Genomic DNA, 22,892 nt, shown 5'->3' with positions numbered 1-22,892 from the left:
GCAGCCGAGTGTGAAGCGGCCGGGATGAAGATCAGTGCCTCCAAATCAGAGACCATGATCTTGAACCGGAAAAGGGTAGAGTGCCTCCTCCAGGTTGAGGAGGATGTGCTGCCCCTACTGGAGGAGTTCAAGTATCTTGGGGTCTTGTTCACGAATGAGGGGAAGATGGAGCGGGAGATCGACAGGTGGATTGGTGCAGCGTCTGCTGTGAAGTGGGCGCTGTAACGATCCGTTGTGGTGAAGAGAGAGCTGAGCCAAAAGGCGAAGCTCTCGATTTACCAGTCGATCTATGTTCCTACCCTCATCTATGGTCACGAGCTTTGGGTCGTGACCGAAAGAACGAGATCCCGGATACAAGCGGTCGACATGAGTTTTTCCCGTAGTGTGTCTGGGCTCTCCCTTAGAGATAGGGTGAGGAGCTCAGTCATCCGGGGAGGACTCAGAGTAGAGCCGCTGCTCCTCCACGTCGAGAGGAGCCAGTTGAGGTGGCTTGGGCATCTGGTTAGGATGCCTCCTGGACGCCTCCCTGGTGAGGTGTTTCGGGCACGTCCTACTGGGAGGAGGCCCAGGGGAAGACCCAGGACACGCTGGAGGGACTATGTCTCTCGGCTGGCCTGGGAACGCCTTGGGATTCCCCCGGAGGAGCTGGCCCAAGTGGCTGGGGAGAGGTACATCTGGGCCTCCCTACTGAAGCTGCTACTCCCGCGACCCGACCCCGGATAAGCGGAAGACGACGGACGGACGGACGGACATGGACAGGTCGCCAGTCTGTCGCAGGGCAACACATAGACAGACAGGACAAGAAACCATTCACGCACACACTCACACCTGAGGACAATTTAGTGAAGCCAATTAACCTAACAGTCCAGGTTCAGAAAGTAAAAAGCCTGAACAGAGATTAGTTCCATCCATCTGCATATCCAGATCCACAGCACAAACAGGGACTAAGATTTAAATCAGACCCTAGTCCTCCAGGCCTACTGTTCTGCAACTTTTAGATGCAACTCTGCTTTCACACAGCTGACTCTGAGATGACCTCATTAGTAGCGGATCAATGTGCGCTTCTGTGCTTTTTTGTCTCTCTTGTTGTGTCTCTGTTCTGTCTTCTGTAACCCCAGTCAGTCGAGGCAGATGACCGTTCATACTGAGCCCGGTTCTGCTGGAGGTTTTTCCTTCCCGCTAATGGGTGGTTTTCCTTTCCACTGTCGCTTCATGCTTGCTTAGTATGAGGGATTGCTGCAAAGCCATGGACAATGCAGACGACTCTCCCTGTGGCTCTACGCTTCTCCAGGAGTGAATGCTGCTTGTCGGGACTTTGAAGCAATCAACTGGTTCCTTTATATAAGACATTTTTGACCAATCTGTATAATCTGGCTGATTTTGACTTTGTAAAGTGCCTCGAGATTACATGTTTCATGAATTGGCGCTATATAAATAAAATTGAATTGAATTGAGGCCTGTGCTCTGCGGTCACGAAAATTGGTTGCTTTGTCGGCTCTCCAGCTCCGTCTGGGGTTCGCTTCCCTGTAAAGGCTGACAAAGCTGTTTTTGGCATGGCAGGATTTTTTCCTCCTGCTCCTGACACTGAGGTTAAGACAGCAGACTTAACTCTGATTTGCCCGGTTATCCTCAGGCGAAGAGGGATCTCTCCCAGGTGCTGGTCCCTGTCTTTTGGGCCCATGAGTCTTCATGGTTGCTGAGGAAGGAGACCAGGTGGCTCGCCAGCCCCCCTCTCCTCGGGAGCCCCAGGAGAAAAGTGGTGGTTGTCGTCTCTGGCCAGGGGTAGACTGAACGAGAGTCTGGTCAGGGGTGCTCTGACCTTTTGTCTGTGGGGGAGTGGTTTGGTTTTACAGCAGCAGAGAACCCCTGCTGAGAGGCAGATCCTTTGTGGCTGTGGTGAAAACTGCAAGACTGGGGGTGTGTCCTGTGGGAGCAAGCTTTCGCACTGATTGCACCCTGCAGAGAGGCTGTCTCTAAAAGTGTGAAAATCTTTTGCTCACAAACCTCTTTAGAGTTGTCCTCCGGTTAAATGTTCAGAATTCAATCTGACTTATTTTTTTCATTATGGCTTTAATATGGCACAACAAATGCAGCTAGTGCAAAAACACCATTTCTGACAATGAAATAAATCACCAGCCCATTTCATATACTGGTTCAGCACAAGCTCCATTTTATGTAAATACTACATGCTACATTTGTCCTTCTACATATGTTTCTTCCAAGGACGTTCATTCTATTAAGTTTTCTTTGAAGAGTCAAAAAGGGTGTTAGATATTTAATACTTTTTATTTCTTCTTTTTTTTGGCAGATGACTGTTCAAACTGAGCCTGGTTCTGCTGGAGGTTCTCCTCCCTGTTAAAGGTATACTATGCAACCGGGGTTGATTTTCCAGCGAGGCTCCCACCAGAGGGCGAAAGTAAAAGTGCACTGTCATAAAGATGCTCAGCTGTTCTCCTGGTTTCTCCGTCAAGCCAGGCGCGGTTGTTTTGAGCTTAGGAGACAGGCGAACGCAATGAAAAGTCGAAAAACGGCAGTACAAACAATGACTAACACAGTGAAAGTATGAACATCAGGGTTTCCCACAGCGCTATTTTGGCGAGGCGGCTGCCTCACCAAACTCACGCTACCGCCTCGCCAACATTCCAAAAAAAAAAAAAAAAGCTAACTCGATATGCTTGCATGTTTATTTGACGTTAACACGCAGTTCTTTGTTGTTGCTTTCGCGCGTGCATATAGTGAATGGCAGGGAAAAAACAGGCAAAAATACGTGGATATGCCCCCCCCCCCGCTCCGCTGATCGGTCTGCGCAAAACTTGTCACCCACCCCCCCCCCCCATTCACCGCTTCGCCTAAGCAAATTCATGCGGGAAACACTGAACATGCACACAGAGAGAGAGAAACTCTCTCTGTGTTACTTACAATCGCATCAGCAGATGCGAGGTCCGCGTCAGCCTTGCAGCCTTCTTTTTCTTTTAGCTCTCGCCATTCGGAAAAAGCTTGCCCGATGTTCACCCGTGTACGACTCCTCTCTCTGTCCAGAGCCCTTTTCCTCTTTCTTTCCTGCTCCGACATGGGCTTTCGCTGTTTTCTCGCTGGTTCCGCCATGATAACTGCACAAATATCGCCACTGCGCTAGCAACAAGCATGCCTTTCACTGGGGGCGTGTAGCAGTTCTCGCCATAAAGCAAGACCGACTCCCGCGATGCACGAGACTTCTGAGCCTGTGGGTGCGGGCCGAGGGCTCCTGCAATTGCAAGTACGGTATTTCCCCCACAGACCACCAGGGTGGCCGAGAAAACCTTTGTTCGACCTGAAATGACTCATTTAATCATCCAAAACGGTATGGAGCACATTAATTAACTGAAAAATGTTGCATAGTATGCCTTTAAAAGGGAGTTTTCCTCTCCAGTGTCACTTCGTGCATGCTCAGTATGAGGGATTGCTGCAAAGCCATCAACAATGCAGACGACTGTCCACTGTGGCTCTACGCTCTTTCTGAAGGAGTGAATGCTGCTAGTCAAAACTAAAAAGGAAACTTTTTGACCAATCTGTCTGGAAGATATGATTTAATTTGACTTTGTAAAGTGCCTTGAGATGACTTGCTGGGAATTTGCGGTAGATAGATAGACAGACTTTATTGATCTCACAGTGGAGAAATTCACGTCTCACATCGGCTCAATAATCAAAAGAAGGTGCCAAAAGGAAGAAAAGGTGCATGAGGTATATACAGTGCATCCTTATAAATATAGTGGATTGAGAAAAAAAAAGAAACAACGCAGAGATTTAAGATGATTTATGTAAATTTAAGGTGACTTATATACATATGGATTTGATGTTGTACATTAAAGTGGTAGTGAGATAACTATAACAGCTTAAATCTCTTATTTAACAGGATTATTGCACAGGTTATTGCACAAGGTATTAAATAGTAATTGCACAAGTTATTGTAAAGTCTGATGGCAGCAGGAATGAATGACCTACGGTAGCGCTCCTTTTTACAGACAGGATGTCTAAGTCTTGCACTAAAGGAGCTGCTCAGCTCCTTTACAGTCTGGTGCAGGGGGTGAAAGGTGTTGTCCATGATGGACAACTTGGACAACACCCTCCTCTTTGCCACTTCCTCCACAGAGTCCAGAGTGCAGCCCAGGACAGAAGTGTCCCTTCTCACCAGCTTATTCAGTCTCTTTCTGTCCCACTCTGCACTGCCTGGGGTACAAGCAGCGCAGTTGTAGGTAAAGTCCGATGTGTAAAGAGGGTGAAGAGAAATGGAGACAGAACCGTGCCCTGGGGAGCCCCAGTGCTGCAGAGTGCCACCTCTGACTGGCAGCCGTGCAGCCACACCTGCTGAGGGCAGTCAGTGAGGTAGTTGATAGTCCAGGCAGCAAGATGTTTGTCCATTTCAGCGTCCTCCAGCTTCTCCCTCAGCAGCACCAGTCTGGTGGTGTTGAAAGCGCTGGAGAAGTCAAAGAACATGACTCTCACAGCGCTCCCAGTGGTCTCCAGGTGGGTGAGCGCCCACTACAGTGGGTAGATGATGGCGTGCTCTACTCCGATGTTGGGCCGCTAGGCAAACTGCAGTGGGTCCAGGGTGAGCTCACCACGGTGCGTAGGTGTGCAAGGATGAGGCGCTGCATGATCTTCATCAGATGGGAGGTTAGGGTGACTGGTCTAAGGTGGGCCAGTTCCGTGGCGTGCGGCGTTTTGGGAACCTGTACCACACAGGAGGTCTTTCACAGGGTGGGGTCGGTGGTTGGTGAGAGTGGCGGTGGGGGGGTGGGTAGGTCTCTGGTGGGCTAGGGGTTGGAGATGTGTAAATTCAATTCAATTCAATTCAATTTTATTTATATAGTGCCAAATCATGAAACATGTCATCTCAAGGCACTTTACAAAATCAAGTTCAATCATATTATACAGATTGGGTCAGATTATACAGATTGGTCAAAAATGTCCTATATAAGGAAACCAGTTGATTGCATCAAAGTCCCGACAAGCAGCATTCACTCCTGGGGAACCGTAGAGCCACAGGGAGAGTCGTCTGCATTGTACATGGCTTTGCTGCAATCCCTCATACTGAGCAAGCATGAAGCGACAGTGGGAAGAAAAACTCCCCATTAACGGGAAGGAAAACCTCCGGCAGAACCGGGCTCAGTATGAACGGTCATCTGCCTCGACCGACTGGGGTTACAGAAGACAGAGCAGAGACACAACAAGAGAGAAAAAAAAAGCACAGAAGCACACATTGATCTAGTAATCTGTTCTCAATTAGATGGTAGTAGCGGGTGAGCCGTCTTCTCTGGATGATGTCACAGTTAACAGAACGCCAGACCAGGTGTACCTACTATGAAGAAAAAGAGAGAGAGCAAAAAGTTAAAAGCTGAAATGACGACAGTCATTTCAATGTAATACAATGCAAAACTGGAGAACAGTAGACTGAAGAACAGTAGAAATCAGTAGAGTGAGAAAATTAGACCCTGATGTCCTCCAGCAGCCTAGGCCTATCACAGCACAACTATAGAGATAGCTCAGGGTATGAGCCACTCTAACTATAAGCTTTGTCAAAAAGGAAAGTTTTAACATTAGTCTTAAAAATAGATAGGGTGTCTGCCTCACGGACCAAAACTGGGAGTTGGTTCCACAGCAGAGGAGCCTGATAGCTAAAGGATCTGCCTCCCATTCTACTTTTAGAGACTCTAGGAACCACCAGCAGACCTGCAGTCTGAGAGCGAAACGCTCTGTTAGGAACATACGGGGTAATCAGAGCTCTGATATATAATGGAGCTTGATTATTAAGGGCTTTATACGTTAGAAGAAGAATTTTAAATTCTATTCTTGATTTAACAGGAAGCCAATGAAGGGAAGCTAAAATTGGAGAAATATGATCCCTCTTGTTGATTTTCATCAGAACTCTTGCCGCAGCATTTTGAATCAGCTGAAGACTTCGAACTGCATTTTGTGGACTTCCTGATAGTAAAGAATTACAATAGTCCAGCCTTGAAGTAACAAATGCATGGACTAGTTTTTCAGCATCACTCCTGGACAGAATGTTTCTAATTTTGGCGATATTCCGGAGGTGAAAAAAGGAAACTCTGGAAACCTGTTTAATATGGGATTTAAATGACATGTCTTGGTCGAAAACAACACCAAGATTTTTAACTTTATTACCAGAGGCCAAGTTAATGCCATCCAGATTAAGTGATTGATTAAGAACTTTATTTTTTGAAGACTCTGGCCCAAAGATTACAACTTCTGTCTTGTCAGAATTTAAAGAGTTGAGGGCAGGGAGGGGGCCACACAGGTTCTTCAAACCGTGTAAAGAACCTGTTTAGATCATCTGCAAACTTGGTGTTACCGTCTGCAGCCCTGCTTGTCCTCTGCCCAAAGCTATAGAAATAAAATTTAATTGGACTGACTGGAAATGAAGGACTACAACAAACTGCTGGTAGATTTATTAGGCTTAGGAGGTGATCACTTTTTCATATAAGGTCAGGTTGGTTTGGATCACTTTATTCACTTAATAAATTAAATAATTTTTTGAAAACTACTTTTTAAATTTACCCAGGTCATCTTTGTCTGATATTAAAATATGTTTGATGATCTAGAAAACATATTTTATATAAGTGTGCCAGAAACGTGGAAAATAGAACAAATCTGTAAGGTTGGCAATACTTTTTCACAGCACTGTAAAACAGTAGTTTCTTACTAAGACATTTTATTTGCTGTCAGATTTGTTTCCTGTAATCCTTTCACTGATTTTTCATGTTGTTTGTCTTTCTTTCTCCTTAATGTATGTATGTATATATATATAATTGTTATTAAACATGCAGCTTCCATTCTGGAATGGATGTGAGGAGGATACCTGCACTCCTGACCTCATCCTCCACAGTCACACTGACCTTTTAAATGTTCTGTGAGTAGTTGAGTCTGTTTTGCGCATTTCAACAAACATTAAAATCTATTGAAAATAAAACGTATCTGTTTGCCCTAAAGGCAGGTTTGCAGCACAAGGAAACATGCTACCTACTCACTCTGCAACCATCAAACAGAAAATGAAAAGAAAATGTTTGTTGTTGAGACTGGACGAAGGAAAATTATTCTGTTTGCTCACCTAAAGAACCAGGGAGAGAATGCATACAGAACTACACTTGATATTTCCACTAGCCCTAACCTGCTATTCTCCAGTCTCTTAGTGAAGGTACTCAAATGTTTTAAGATGTACCAGAATTAATGGTGGCTTTGTGTCTCAGAATAATGTGTACCTTTCCTTACAGGACCAATCAGATATCCAGATTGAGTGTTCAACTGAGAATAGAGCTAATTCCAGGAGGAGCTGTAGTATCAGTGCTCCATTCATGAGGTCACTGTCTCAGGTGGGTTAAATACGGCAGGAGGACTATTATTCAAAGTGTTTTCCATATCTGGCTTAAACAACACATTTTATCTTCATTTTTGAGTGGCAAAACAATGTAAAAATTAATTAGAATATACAAACTGGTAATTCTGCTTGTATACCCGAACATGCTGGAGCAAAAACATGCACACTGTAGCTAACTCTTTGCACAATGGCAGTCTCACTTTTGTTAAACAATAGACCTGTTGTCAGTCTCCCCAGGTTCTTTTATCTAATAATGTGGTGTTTATATTGTATACTTCTGTAATAATAAAAAGACTCTTCAAACCATAACTATATCTTACCATATTTAATCTAAAAGGCAGAGGGACATTTACAGTTTCAGTACTGTGTTCTGTTGAGGAAAATAAATATCTTAGTTGTCATATTAATCAGACATTTGTATAGAAGTAATGAGGAATGCCCCTTCAGGGAAAAATAAACATGCAGGTTGGATTTATGATTGGGAAAGGTCATTTGTCTTGACCCCTAACCAAGCAGAAGAGCCTCTTTGTTTGAGAACAGATAGCCCCCAAATATGTGACCACCCCCTCCCAAACTAAGCAGGAAGGTAAGTCAGTTTATTAAAAGGATGTCTTTGTGAAACTTAGATCGGACAAAAGCTGCAATGCCTGGCAGAAGCACGTACTGTAGGCAGTGTTGTAGTACTCGAGTCCGAGACTCGAACTCGAGTCCGACTCATTAGCTAAATTTAGAGACTCGTGACTTGACTTGGACTTGAGCACTGATGACTCGAACTTGGACTCGGACTCCTACATTCAGATCATTCTGACTCGGAGATTGAGAAAAAGACTCGACTTTTTTTAATATCATTAGGCTATAATTTTCACATGTCATTAGAATATTATTTGGTGAATGATTTTAATATCTAAATGTAGTACCGCGCACGTGACGTCACCATCTCATGAGCAACGCCCCTTGCCGCTAAGGTTGGGCAAACAGTGTGAGAGGGCACGTAGCAACCAGCCATTACACATGCAACAGATACAACTATATGACCGACTTTACAGCTGTTAAACTTTCACAAAAGGATGTCCAGGCGCCCATTTTACTGGTAGAACTGTGGAACAACATACCAACGTTCAGCTCAAACGATGGCTTGAGTGTCGAGGGCTTAGAAAGACTGGGAAACGGGCCGAGTCGATAGAAAGGTAAGTCGATGTTTTTCTCCTGCTCGGCGTTCATGGCGTCAGCGGGCGTTTTTTTTTTTTTTTCTGTTTGTAGTCACCGTCCAGGAATGGTATAAATTTTCCGGCCCGCCGAACAATTTAGTCCGGCCCGGTGGCCAAATGCATTATCATTATCCAACGGCTGTATCTCCTCGCTGCATCGTCCGATCTGCACCAGATTTGTTGTGAGTAATGGGGGAACGCTGCCAAACGCGTTTGTGGGAATCGCCCGGTGGACGGGCGAGGAAAATGTGGGACAGCATCTGCGGTGGCGGGCGGGCGGCGGTGCGCGAACCCCGCCCGCCGGCCGGCACCGCGACGGTGCGTGAACCCCGCCCGCCGGCAGGCACCGCAGCGGTGCGCGAACCCCGCCCGCCGACCTGCACCGCGGCGGTGGCCAATAGGCCGGAGTGCGCTTGGCTGCGAGGGCCGATCGACGCCGTTTGCGGCTTTAACATCCTTCATATGCGGCCTATCAGCGTACCTCGAGTCGCTGTTGCACGTTCCATAACAACAATGTTTAAAAACCATGGTTAGGAGACGTCTTAGACTTGGAAAAAGCAGTAGTTTTACCGAGTAAAACCAAGGGTAACTACAGCGAAATAGTTATTAGTGCAATGGAATGTTACTGCTTCATGTCATACATCACACGTCACGGCATGTTCCTACAACGAACTTGGATCAATAGTGACTCGACTCGGACTTGACTCGGATGAGTAGTGGACTCGACTCGGACTCGACTCTGATTTTTTTTTAATGACTTGGACTTGACTCGGACTTGAACACTGGTGACTTGAACCTGGACTCGGACTCGAGGCATAGTGACTTGACTACAACACTGACTGTAGGTAACAATGGTAATGTAACTTTTGTCTCCGTTGGGAATTCCTAATGAATTAAATATGCATATTTTATTGTTTGACTCTGATAATTGTTTCACCTTTACTGCCAAATCTTAAACCAGGGTAAGACGGGCCTTCAGAAATATGCAGGAGCAGGCTGGTATTAATATCTACAGTTCTCATAACAACATAACACAACCAGTGCCTGAGAACCCCATTTGTTCTGTCACACAGACATTAAATAGGAAACATTTGCCCACCCATTCAGGGGCGGGCACAGTATGATGTCAGTGTTGTGGTCATCACATTGGTGGAGAAGATCACGCTGTAATGCAGACGTGTCCTTGCTGACACATTTTCCCCTGATCAGTCATTCCAGTCTAAGTATGTCAGACTCTTTGCCTTCAGAGTTCGTTTATCACTGATTTTACCAGACCTGAGCTATTGTCTGGGGTAACACCTACAGGACCTCACACAAACCGCTCTGCACCCTGCAGAAAAGAGCCATTAGGATGGTTCATAAGGCTGGGTATCTCCACCACACTAATCTAATTATCTAATATAATTATTAATCAATTCTTGTTGGCTAAAATTCTCAGATCTGGTAGAATTTCAAACCTCACAGTTAATATATAAGGCCAGAAATAAACAGCTACCAGACCACATACAACTTTTTTGGGAAAGGAGAAGGATATAATTACAGGGATAATCTAAATTTCAAAATCTTATGTGCTCAAACAAACATGAAGAGAGTGTGCATTTCAATGAGTAGTGTGAAGGTCTAAAACAAACTCAGTGTTGAATAAAAGCAATGTCCAATGTCCAAGCATGAGAACAGTCTCATGCTTGTCAGTTTGAGCCTTTTCCTAAACAGTTAGGAAAAGGCTCAAACTGGCAAGATATGGGATGGAAGATAGGTGATGAAGAATTAAATACCTTTAAGTATTGTACATGGGTGTCTAATACACACACTTGTACAATGATTGTGGTCATGTGGGATATGATGTCATGAAACCAAGACATAGGACCCAGTATTCAAACCAGACAGCAGGTAAGATTAAAATGTTTATTTTAAGACTGGAAAAACAGGGGCAGGCAGGCTCGGTGATCCGACTAAACAGTCCAAGGTCAAAACTGGGTAATCAGAAAGGCTAGATTGTCCAAAACAGAATAAGGTTTGGTACACAGACAGGATGACAGGCTAGACGAGGACAGGCAGAGTCAGTGGTCTAACAGTCCAGGATTGGTACACAGTAGAGCAGAATAAACAGGCAGGGATCAGGCAGACTCAGAAATCCAAAAACAGAACCAGGTCAGGCAAAACAGGCAGGCAGTCAGATCAGGCAGGAAAAACAGAATACAGGGAACAGGCTGGCTCAGAAAATCCATGGGAAAAATTGGGTCAGATCAACAGGTCAACAATAAATGGAACGCTGGACTAGACTCATCAAAAGGCTTGAATTGATCTGGCAGATTGCAGAGGGCAGAGGCAGGTATAAGTAGGGGAGTGAGCAGGTGATGGAGTGAAACTAATTACAGGAATGGGTGAAGCTAATCAGGGGAAGGGAAGTGACTGGAAGTAAACAGAAGCTGATTGGATGGTGACTGGAGAAGGGGAGTGACAGGGTAGTGACTGAGAGCTGAAAGAATGCTGGTAGGTGAACTGAATAAAGGCTGGTGACAGAAGTGATCGGAGCAGGCCAGAAGAACTGATAACATAAAACAAAGTACAAAATCAACCCAAAATAAAACCCAAACTAAACCAAAACTAATACAGAACCTAAACCTAAGACTAAACAGAACACATAACCATAACAAAACCCAAATCCTGTCATGATGCAGCCTGTCTGCTGCACCATGCACATACTCAGGACACTTTCCACCTTCCATACAGCTCCAGTCTCCAGTTCAGTAATCATCCACACCTGTCAACTACTAATCAGCCAGCATTCAGCACACCTGTCAGCCTCACTATTTAAGCTCACTGCATTCTGTCATTCCTCGTCGTTTCGTTCTGTTTTTCCTGCTTACCTCTGTTCTGCTGCTCACCTCATCCAGTCTCGTCCAGCCCGAAGTTCCTCCATTCTGTCGTTCAAGCCCGGTTCCAAGTCTCCATTCTGTCGTGCTGCTGGTCAAACCAGGTTCAAAGTCTCCATTCTGTCGTGCTGCTGGTCAAGCCTGGTTCCAAGTCTCCATTTTGTCGTGCTGCTGGTCAAGCCTGGTTCCAAGTCTCCATTCTGCTGTGCACCTGGTTCTGCTGCCTTTGTGCTTTGATTCCGACCTGCTTGCCAGTTCCTGCCTTCACCATCCTCCTGCTTCAGCTCAGTACTGACTCTTGGTTCCTTCCTCCACTATCCATAAGCTTCAATAAACTGTTAAAACTTACTCTGTTGTGGTTGTGTTCGGGTTCAGAAAACAAATCATCACAGAACGAACCGACCACATGAACCCGACACCCACACAGAGCCTCCATGCAGGAACTGGTGAGAGGGATGTTGCTCTGTTCTCGGGCAACAGCGCAGCGGAGCAACTCATAGCCCAGTCCCGGGGCGTTTTGAAGAACCTCGCCTCGCTCAGTCCGCCTTGGAGGCGGGTAGGCGCGGTCGCTCAGGTATGCAAGCTGTGGACAAGTCAAGCCGAGGTCCTTCCTCTTTTTGAAGAGACAGGGCTGATGGAGGAGCTCTCGTTCTCCACCACTGCTGCCTTCTCCACTCCTGTCGCTTCCACCACTGCAGCTGCCAAGTCCGCTGCAGCTCCCACAATGGATCCCGCCTCAGTTCATCCTATTCCTGCCGCTTCCAACACTGCCGAGTCCGCGGCAGCTCACGTCATGGATCCCGCCGCTGCTGCTGCTCCTGCTGCCGCTGTTCCAATTTCCTCATCACCAGCTGCAGTCACTCTCTTGCCGCCCGGCTCGTCCCGACACAGACGCCGGGCTTGTCGATGCCGGAACACATCCGCTGCTCAACCTGAGGCTCAGCTGACTAGCACTGCTGCTATCCCTCCGCCTGAAGATGACGTCACCTCCACGTCCCTGGTGAGTCAGTCCGACGGCGTTGCGGCTGCCCCAGCAAGCCAGAGCAGAAAACATCTTGTTCCCCATCGTCTCTGTCACCACCTCCACGACACTCAGCTCGCTCCCCGGGTGAAGTCTTCAGCCGCTGCTCGGAGTTTCACGCCTCGTCTGACCAAAGCACCCCAGATCCATGAGACTTCTTTTATGGGGATAGGGACGACCTGCTTCCCTGTCAGTCTGTACTCATGTCAGAGCCTGAGGTTTTCATTTCCCCACCACTGGCTTCAGCAGAAAGCCCAATTCCTCCTCAGTCTGCAGCCAGAGACTCAGCTCCTGCTCAGACCGCAGCCAAGAACTCTGTTCCTGCTCAGACCGCAGCCAAGAACTCTGTTCCTGCTCAGTCCGCAGCCAAGGACTCAGTTCCTGCTCAGCCCAAAGCCAAGGACTCAGTTCCAGCTCAGTCTGCAGCCAGAGACTCAGCTCCTGCTCAGTCTGCAGCCAGAGACTCAGCTCCTGCTCAGACCACAGACAAAAACTCTGTTCCTGCTCAGCCCGCAGCCAAGAACTCTGTTCCTGCTCAGCCCGCAGCCAAGAACTCTGTTCCTGCTCAGCCCGCAGCCAAAAACTCTGTTCCTGCTCAGCCCGCAGCCAAGAACTCTGTTCCTACTCAGCCCGCAGCCAAGAACTCTGTTCCTGCTCAGCCCGCAGCCAAGAAATCTCTTCCTGCTCAGCCCGCAGTCAAGAAATCTCTTCCTGTTCAGCCCGCAGCCAAGGACTCTGTTCCTGCTCAGCCCGCAGCCAAGGACTTAGTTCCCAGTCCCGCATCCTACGCGGGTGACGAGCACGCCAGTCCAGCGTTCCAAGCAGGTTCGGAGCAAGCTATTCTGGTGTCCATCGCGGGGATCCAGGAGGGTCCACCGCCTGCCAGAGACGTGGGGACCCAGGAGGGTCCGCCATTGATGCAGGGACCCAGGAGGGTCTGCTGCCCACTGTCGATGCGGGGACCCAGGAGGGTCTGCCGTCCACCGTCGATGCGGGGACTCAGGCGAGTCCGCCAGAGACACGGGTACCCAGGAGGGTCCACCACCCGCCAAAGACGCGGGTACCCAGGAGGGTCCACTACCTGTCAGAGATGCTGGGACCCAGGAGGGTCCGCTGTCTCATGAACTCTGTAGCCCGGGTGTTCCTGAAGCCTGGAGCCCGGGGCCTCCTGAAGCCTGTTGCCGGGGGCCTCCTGAAGCCTGTTGCCGGGGGCCTCCTGAAGCCTGTAGCCCGGGGCCTCCTGAAGCCTGTAGCCCGGGGCCTCTTGTAGCCTGTAGCCAGGGGCCTCTTGTAGCCCGCGGCCTCTTGTAGCCTGTAGCCCGGAGGCGTTTCCCGAAGCCCTTAGCCCGGGTACTCCTGTAACCTCTAGTCCCGCGACCCCTGTAGCCTCTAGTCCCACGACCTCTGTAGCCTCTAGTCCCGCGACCTCTGTAGCCTCTAGTCCCGCAACCTCCTAGCCTATAGTCCCGTGACCTCTGTAGCCTGCAGCCATGCTCCGCCCTTAGTTGGTAGCCGTCTGTCCTCCAGGGTGCTCATCCACCACTGGCCACACCAGATCGTGCCACTTTATTCAGGTCGCTCTCCGCGACGCACTGGTCTAGCTCAGCCTCGTCGGGGTTGCCCACCGCGACGCCCGCGTCTAGCTTTGCCTCGTCGGGGTCGCCCACCGCGACACCCGCATCTAGCTCTGCCTCGTTGGGGTCGCCGACCGCGATGCCCGCGTCTAGCTCTGCCTCATCGGGGTCGCGGACCGCGATGCCCGCGTCTAGCTATGCCTCGTCGGGGTCGCCCACCATGACGCCCGCGTCTAGCTCGGCCTCGTCGGGGTGGCCCACCACGACGCCCACGTCTAACTCTGCCTTGTCGGGGTCGCCCACCGCGACGCTCGCGTCTAGTTCTGCCATGCCGTGGTCACCCACCTAGGGCCTTTTCCGTCCCAGGCCTTCCTTTGTTCCTTGTGTTTTGGTTTCTTCTGTTTTTTTGATTTTTTGTTCCCACCGTCCAGTGCCTCCCTCCGCCCACCCTGGGTGGGTCGTTTTGTGTTGTTGTCTGTTTTCGTTTGGCCATCTGGGAGCCAGCCGTAAGGGGGGGGGGGGGTGCTGTCATGATGCAGCCTGTCTGCTGCACCATGCACATACTCAGGACACTTTCCACCTTCCATACAGCTCCAGTCTCCAGTTCAGTAATCATCCACACCTGTCAGCTACTAATCAGCCAGCATTCAGCACACCTGTCAGCCTCACTATTTAAGCTCACTGCATTCTGTCATTCCTCGTCGGTTCGTTCTGTTTTTCCTGCTTACCTCTGTTCTGCTGCTTACCTCAACCAGTCTCGTCCAGCCATTCAGCAAACTATATGTGGAAACAAAAGTAAAAAAAATTGATTAAAATGAGAGGTAGCAAATCTTCATTCAGCTAACGGTTGTTTAACACCACAGTCAAAAACGTCGGCATTTGACGTTGCAGCCTTGAGAGTCAGACAACCGCTTTGAGAATCCAGACGGACGCTTCAAAGTCTACACAACAGCTAGTCAGTTTGACTATGTGACATTTCAGCTACATGACACCCTCGCAAGATGGCGACTATGATGATGGTAGGTTCTACAACCTTGCGTGATGCGTGAGGGGAGGTCCTAATGATGTAGTCAGCGCTTACACTAAAGTGGGGTGGCACCTCAGCCAGAGAGGAAGCGCTTGCTGAGGAGTTTAAATGAAGACCGCAAACTAAGTTTCAAACAAAGAGATTGAATCCGCTGATAAGAGAAAGCAAAGAGAGAAGAAGGAAAAAAATGGAAGAAGATGGAAAAGATGGAAAAATCGACCCGCGGCGGGGTCACTTATAAGGCCAAATTTCACCTTTGAAATTTATGCACATAGAAACAGAAAAATATTCAACAGTTAATACACGCTGCCTTGGAGTAAACAGCATTTAACTAAAATCCTAACACCTGCCCAGGCACTTCTAAACCACCCTACAGGTGAAAAAGAAGGGGAAAACCCCGTTTACTTGACGTTGTCCCGGCTGGGTCCGTAAGCGCTCCGAGTCCGTGGATCTGGTCCAGCTCAGCGAGCCAGTGCGTCGGACGGCGGGGAACACGGGAGGGGAAGTTCCCTCTCTCTCTGGGCGTTAGACGCTTTGTTCGGCCAAACAAAAGCGGGATCATCTTTCAACTACCGGGCGATAACGGCTCTCAGTCTTTGATCAGAGGGAATTCAAAAGTACTTTTTAAGTCGACCTCCTGTCAGCAAATACAGGGGATGGAGTCTGCTTTGGTACTCTTCGCTCCAGCGAAGTTATCGTGCACGGGGCATGAGGTGGGTAATTCCACGTGCCTTCCCTGACTGGCAAAACGCCAAGAAGAAGGAAGATTTTGGTCTGTTGCTGGGTTTTATACCTTTCCCTAGTAACGTTATCTCTTCGTTTCATTGCTAGGCTCGCAGCCATTTTGGGCCGTGTTGCATGATGGGAGTTGGTGGCCATTTTGACCACATTGCATCATGGGAATGAACCGGCATTGCATAGGTAATAGTGAACTAAGATTTAGTCCTTTAACTTGAGTCATTGCTTGTCATGTTGACATTAGCCAACCATTTTTAAATAATATGCACAAAAACAATTTGTTCACCATTATGTAATAAGAACTAAACGTCATTGACTTACAATGCAATTTAATCAGTATCTAAGCATTACCCATCCATTTCCTATTTATTCTATTTATGCTACATGTACGAATGATCATTAGTTCATTGTCCCCTTTTAATAAACTAAGACTTAGTCCACAGAATTTTCTCAAAAAATAACATCAGCTTGTTGTTTTGTGAGACCGATTGTCCCTCCTCAGTAAAAGGGTTGGTTGTGGTAATGATATACAACTTTACCAAGTTGACTTCACTCTTATTGGCTAAAGTCATATTTGGAAAACTGGTGTATGCCCAGGTGTCTGGCCCTACCCGGGGCCTCTGGAGCCCTAGACGGTCTTAGGGACTGTCAAGCTGGGAGGGGGGTATGGACATTAACATCTCATAGTAGATACTCTCCCCTTCAGGGGATGCATTCTGCTAGTTGAGGCATGGGTGGGGATGCTTGGAGGGCTCCATGTCCAGCTCCTTGTCTCAGTCCTGGTTCATGGTGGCTCTCGGTGCTGGTTCTAGCTGGGGAACAAGGGTCTGCATGGTTCAGGCTGGCTGGCTGACCAGAGTTTTTTTTCTCCCACTTCTTCCCCGCAGACAGTCTGGAGGGTGGGTGGGTGTACTATGGTGATATGGCAAAGAACAGTGACATTTACAAATGTATGAATGATATGGTGAAAATAGACTTGAATTAAATAAACCAACTATTTTCTTAGTTATCCTCTGTTGTCCAGAAGATTTTCAGTTCATCAACGGACAGTGCATTTGGATTGAGTCCTAAGTAGCAAAGCCACTTCATTTAGCCTTTATGGAGCTTCTTGGGATGTTTGTGACTGAATAAAATAAGATACAATATCTAATCATAGGAGGTCGCCTTGTTTCAATATTACAGTTTGATATACTCAGTTCTACATGTAATACATTTAAACTGTGCTGGTAGTTGAAATAGCCACTATCACAGTTTTTAAACCACCTGCTCTGCTCCAATTTAGGTAACTTTCCATCTGGAGTTGGAGTTCAGTAGTTCCATCTTTCTCGATTTTGTTCAAGTCAACATGGTAACTACTAGGTGAGAAAACTCCTATTTGATATACAATGTTTTTTTCTTTGCTGTGTAATACGATACGTTAGACAGTTAGTGCTCTAGTTTTGTTAATAATAGCTAAGAAATAACTAAATGTAGCCATGTTGTAATTGCAGAAGTTTTATTCAAGGGGTGGCCAGAGTGGTTGATGCTTTTTCAGGGTTGCCATAGGATTAAAGAAAACATTATGTTTATTTAACCTGCTAATGATGTGCAAGTCCTAAATGATTGTTTTATCAATACTTGTGGGTCACTTTACTGTCTTAAGAATCATGATTAATTGTCTCTTTTGTCCATTCGCCTACTCATATCTGCTATTGCTAGCTAGCCAAGTAAAAACAGGGGAACCTACACGATATGTAAGTATGCAACTGCTAATTTAACATTTTTTCTCAATATGTTTCTAATTAATCACTGTATTAGCCCTGTGGGAAAAGCAACTCACTGATTCCCTCCGTGCCATGAGCTGTGAATGAAATTATAATTGTGATTTTATGTCATATACAAAAAATATAACATAAAACATCTTGGTGACACGTCAAAATTGTGTTAGACGGAGGGTTAAAATTTTGTTCCATTTTCATGTGCTTTAAACTGAACCAACCAATTACTATAAAAGTTATTTACAAAGAAACACATTTACTATGAGGTGGTTGTCATAGTAGAGCCTAATCACCAGATGTGATTGGATTTTATTTTTGAGAGTACACTAGCTTGTGTTTGTCTGTGACATCAATTCACCGTTAATTGCTTGGTGATTCCCATCTCGTATCAAAGTGGATTGTCGAGGAGATTCATTCTTAAAATTGGTGCAATAAAACAATGCAGTACAATAAAACCACCCAAATGAGATGCCAGAGCCTTACATAAATCAAACCACTTGCTAAGTTGTAACAGTAATGACAAGTTCGAGTTGCAACGTCATGAAATGGGTGGCACCCACACGGGAAGAGGTGATGTCGCAGTGAAAACATGTCTTTCTTTGGGGATGGAAAATAGCAACATAATACAAGTAATATTTCATTACAATATCATTATTGTAATGATATTGTAATCATTACAATATCATTGTAATGATTGCTTAAGAAAGCCGATGTCAAGGCTTTCTTAAGCCTTGACATCGGAAGGCTTAAGAAAGCATGTGATCAAATTTTTAAAACTCATCTGAAAAATTTGTAAACTTACTTCAGTTTGATGTACACAAGTATGTCCTCCCAGCTCACACTGGACAAGCTCTTGACTAGACATTTACCCTGTCTTTGATTTTTACTCTAATCATGCATCTTTTAACACAAAGTGTACAAGATTGTTGTGATACAAACATTTGAAACTCCAGACCCAAAAAAAACTCAATGCCATGTTTGATACTGCGAAGAACTTTATTGAAGCCACAGGCATTCTTTGAAATAAAGAGCAGAATATATTATCAGCACTATTATCAACACAATCCATGATCTCCATGGTTCCTGCGTGCCTGAAATCATCCGTCATCATGCCTTTCCCCCCAAAAAAACAACCATCACCTGCTTGAATTCTCTGACCCCTGTTGTCATGAAGTGTTTTGAGAGGATCCTCCTAAAGTACATCAAGGACGCCATCTTCGCTGGTCTGGACAGCAAACAGGGAGAATCGCTCCATGGAGGATACTGCCTTGTTACTACTTCACACAGCTCTGACTCATCTGTAGCCTCCCAAAACCTATGTTGAGATGCTCTTCGTGGACTTCAGCTAAGCATTCAATACCGTGCTCCCAGACATGCTGGCTCTGAAGCTCCATAACATGTTTATCCACATCGCTCTGCTCCTGGATCAGCAACTTCTACAAGGGACCACCAATGCACCAGCAGACAAAGATGCCAGCAAGAGAAGTGCACATCTGCCCCACTATTGCTTAACACCGGCATGCCACAGGGTTGTGTCCTCAGCCCTGCTCTCTTCACCCTTTTCACCCAGGAGTGTTCTGCTGTCCTTCCCAAAGACACGGTGGTGAAGTTTGCGGACAACACCACTGTGGTAGGTCTCATCTCCAACAATGATGAGACCACCTATAGAGAGGAGGTCTACAATCTGGCACAGTAGTGCTCCAGGAACAACCTGATCCTGAACAAAAGCAACACTGAGGAGGTGATAATAGATTACAGGAGGTCCAGGAAGACTGAACACGCTCCCCTCTGCATACAGGGGGAGGTGGTGAAGTGTGCATTAGGTTCCTGGGTGTTCACATCTCCTGGGCTGTGAACACCTTCCATCTGGGGAAGAAGCCACAAAAATGGCTCTTCTTTTCTAGGAAAATATTTTATGTCTCAGCATTACTGTATGGAATGGGAGCTCCACAGTGCAGAAGAGGAAGGATTTAGCACGGGTGGTGTTAACAGTGCAGGGGATTTTGGGATGCCTTCTACAGGATTTGGACTCAATTTATGCAGCATGAGTCCAGAGAAGGGCCAGACACATTTCTACTGATCCCACCTAGCCGGGCAATGCATTGTTTGCCCCTCTTCCATCAGCTAAACGCTTCAGAAGCATTGAAGCCAGAACTAAGAAACTTAGAAACAGCTTCTTTCCAAGAGGTGGTGAGGGCTATTGTCCCCTGCTGAGAATTTTGTGCTCCATCATGTTACAATGGCGTACCGCGAGCGAGCTATTTTTAGAAACGTAACGTCACGATGACGTCACATCACGTGGTACGCAGTAGGGCAAGCTTGCATAGTCCGCCGCTGTGTCGCTGTAAAAGAGACGTGCGTTACCCTTGGTTTTACTCGGTAAACGACTGCTTTTTCAAAATCTAAAACCATGGTTTTTAAACATTGTTGCTATGGAACGTGCAACAGCGACTCGAGGTACGCTGATCGGCCGCATATGAAGGATGTTTTCTTCAAGACAAGGAGAAATGTGTGCGCTGGGTTCACCGGTGCGGTTGCCCTACACAACAGTTTAACCCGGAAAAAGTTACCAAATTCACGTACATATGTAGCAAGCATTTTGTTGGAGGAAAGGGCCCAACCGAAGAACATCCTGACCCAATTCCAGCGACATCAAGTAGTGAACAGGTAAGAGTATTTTGGTGGCCGACATGTTAATAATGAAGCGCCTGCTACCATGATAGCATATAGGCTATCATGGTAGCAGGCGCTAACTTGATACCCTGCTACCAGGATAGCTAACTCAAAAACATTTCAAATAAGACAAACATTAAACATATACCGATCCCTGGACGGTGATCACAAACAAAAAAACGGCCGACGACGCCATGACCGCCGCGCAGGAAAAAAAAAAAACAAAGCTTACCGTTCGATCAACTCGGCCCGTTTTCCGTTTTTTTTTAAGCCCTCGACACTCAAGCCATCGTTTGAGCTGAAGGTTGGTGTGTTCTTCGACAGTGCGACCAGTAAAGCCGGGCGTACACTGTACGAGTTTTTCCCCTTTTCGGGCCGATTCTTCAGTCGTGCGAGCATTTTTTGAATCGGCCGAATTTCAGCTTGATCGTAGAGGGGGGGAGGAGGGGGGACTGGCTTCTCACGACTACCTCCCGATCAGGAATCGGACGATCGGTGAAAATCAAACGTGTTTGAAATTCAGTCGGCTGTCGTCAGGTTTTTGTGAGCGCATCCTGCTGTTCAAGCAGAGCTACGAGGGGGCGCCCTCCCCTCCTCTCCATCCCCGCCAGCGGAGGGAGGGAAGCGGGCGTCCCTGAAGCAACCTCCGGCCGGTGTTGGGGAGGGCGAGCCGTCCGGTCCGCGCAACGCACTTGCCGCCTGTTTCGGCACTCCTCCGCGGTCCGCAACGCGCTTGCCGCCTGTTTCGGCACTCCTCCGCGGTCCGCGCAACGCGCTGGCTGCCTGTTTCGGCACTCCTCCGCTTGCTGGGCGTGGGGGGGGGCGGGCCAGGCGACCTGCCGTGCCGCGCGGCCGCCGATGCGTCTCGTCCCTCCTCTCTCCCCTCCGTTCCCCTGACGCCCGGTGCCTCCTGCAGGCTTCGCCAGAGCTGGGCTCGAACCCCTGCTCTGGGTCCCTGTCACCCACCGTCGCTCCCCTGCCTCTGTCCCCACAGCGAGCGGTCCCAGAGGGGACACGACGTACAGTGTGAGCAGTTCGGTCTCGTCCGAGCGTCGCGCCGCACAGATCGTGAGCGGTGAACTTTTTAAACCCCGCAGTTCCGTCGCACTGTTTGAGATGTATATAAGTACCACGACTGAAAAACTCGTACAGTGTACGCCCGGCTTAATCCGTGCGCCTGGGACATTGTCTTGGGAAAGTTTAACGGCTGTAAAGTCGGTCATATCGCTGGTTCTGTTGTGCGTGTAATAGCTGGTTGCTACGGGCATTCTCTACCTGTATGCCCTACCTAAGCGGCAAAAGGGGCGTTGCTCTTGAGTCGGTGACGTCACGTGCGCGGTACGCCCTTACACTACTGTTATTGCCCATTTGCACATTCTTTTGGTTATGGCCTTTGAGCCAGGTGGTAACAATAGATCTTTACAAAATCCCAGATGAGCCCCCAATTGGTATGACCTGGCTCAAAGGCCATAGCAAAATGGAAGACACATCATGTATACGAGGCAAGCTGTGCAATAAAACACAGCTGCCCCGTCTGTAAAGAAGTGCCATTTTAAATAAGACTCTTTCAGGATTGGTGGAGAATCAAGGTGAGTATCCAATCAAGAGAAAAGGAAAACTTGAACAGGAAGTACTCCACTCCACCAAGGCTTGCAATGAGCTTCCTAACTTCTTTACTGAGAAGAAACCCGGTAGAAAATTTTGCCTTTCATAACGTCTGATTTGACTCAAATTATAAATACTTTTGTCAGATGTATTCCCCAGGCCCTAAAAACAGCAATTATCAAACCACTTTTGAAAATGAAGAAATTGGACAAGCTGCTACTGCAGCACTACAGCCACATCTAGACCTCCCCTCCATTAGGAATGTGGCAGGAAGAGGTATAGGCTGCACCTGCTGGCGGGGTGATTGTAAGCGGGCCAATAGCGCCAGAGGGCGCTCAGTATAAAAACAGAGGTGAGCTCCAGTCTGAGACTCGTTGTTTGCTGTGGACACGTCGCGCACCGCGCTTCCGTGTTGAGCCGTCTGTGCGTAGAGTACAGGTGAGGTTGGCTGGCTGCGTATTTATAACTGCTTGTACATTGTAGTCATAGAGCCTTTTATCAGCAGAAACGTACGGGCATATGTACCTCCACGTTTCATCGCGGGTGAGGTGGTTCCTACAATAAGAGCCGACATCTGAGCGTTCCCATTTGGGGTACAAGTGAGGAGAGTTCGTCCTGATCGGTATGTGGACTCGGTGACAAATTTTGTGATTTATTCCTTTGTTTTAAACTATTATGGTTGTTTAGGAATCTCCACGGATCATCCCACTTAATGCTGCTGCTTTGCTTGGACTGAATTACCGCTTATTTAGCGGCCAAGATCGGCGTGTGGGACACGCCCCTACCCCTCTTCTGAACTTAGGACAAGGAGAGGTTGATCGCACTGATTTCGGATCGAATTGGACCAGATTGCTCATCTTGTTGTGCTTATCAAGCACAAGGACTTTTTATGGTTTTATTTACATAATTTTATCTTTTATTGCCTGTATTTTAATGATTGACTTTTTCCTTTTTATTTTCTTTAGACTGCCGGTGGTGCGCTCGGGTCTGGACGCGGCGTCCCTTTTTGGTGTGATTGAAGTGATGCGCATCAATAGGTGG

The 22,892-nt window shown here is 47.4% G+C and overlaps 1 protein-coding gene across 1 annotated transcript in view; it reads left to right on the top strand.

Annotated features, from left to right (window-relative positions):
- Nucleotides 1–22,892, top strand: part of LOC105921235 (integrin alpha-11) — a 226,260-nt gene that overhangs the window by 157,152 nt on the left and 46,216 nt on the right. The window contains exons 19-22 of the mRNA XM_036130878.1: nt 6,825–6,907; nt 6,988–7,192; nt 7,269–7,367; nt 17,099–17,175. Of these exons, the coding sequence (XP_035986771.1) occupies nt 6,825–6,907; nt 6,988–7,192; nt 7,269–7,367; nt 17,099–17,175 (464 nt within the window). The remainder of the gene's footprint in view (nt 1–6,824; nt 6,908–6,987; nt 7,193–7,268; nt 7,368–17,098; nt 17,176–22,892) is intronic.

This window comes from Fundulus heteroclitus, unplaced genomic scaffold (genome assembly GCF_011125445.2).
Source record: "Fundulus heteroclitus isolate FHET01 unplaced genomic scaffold, MU-UCD_Fhet_4.1 scaffold_39, whole genome shotgun sequence".
Lineage (NCBI taxonomy): Eukaryota > Metazoa > Chordata > Actinopteri > Cyprinodontiformes > Fundulidae > Fundulus > Fundulus heteroclitus.
Note: the sequence above shows the minus strand (reverse complement) of the source record. Positions and strands in the feature narration are given on the sequence as shown.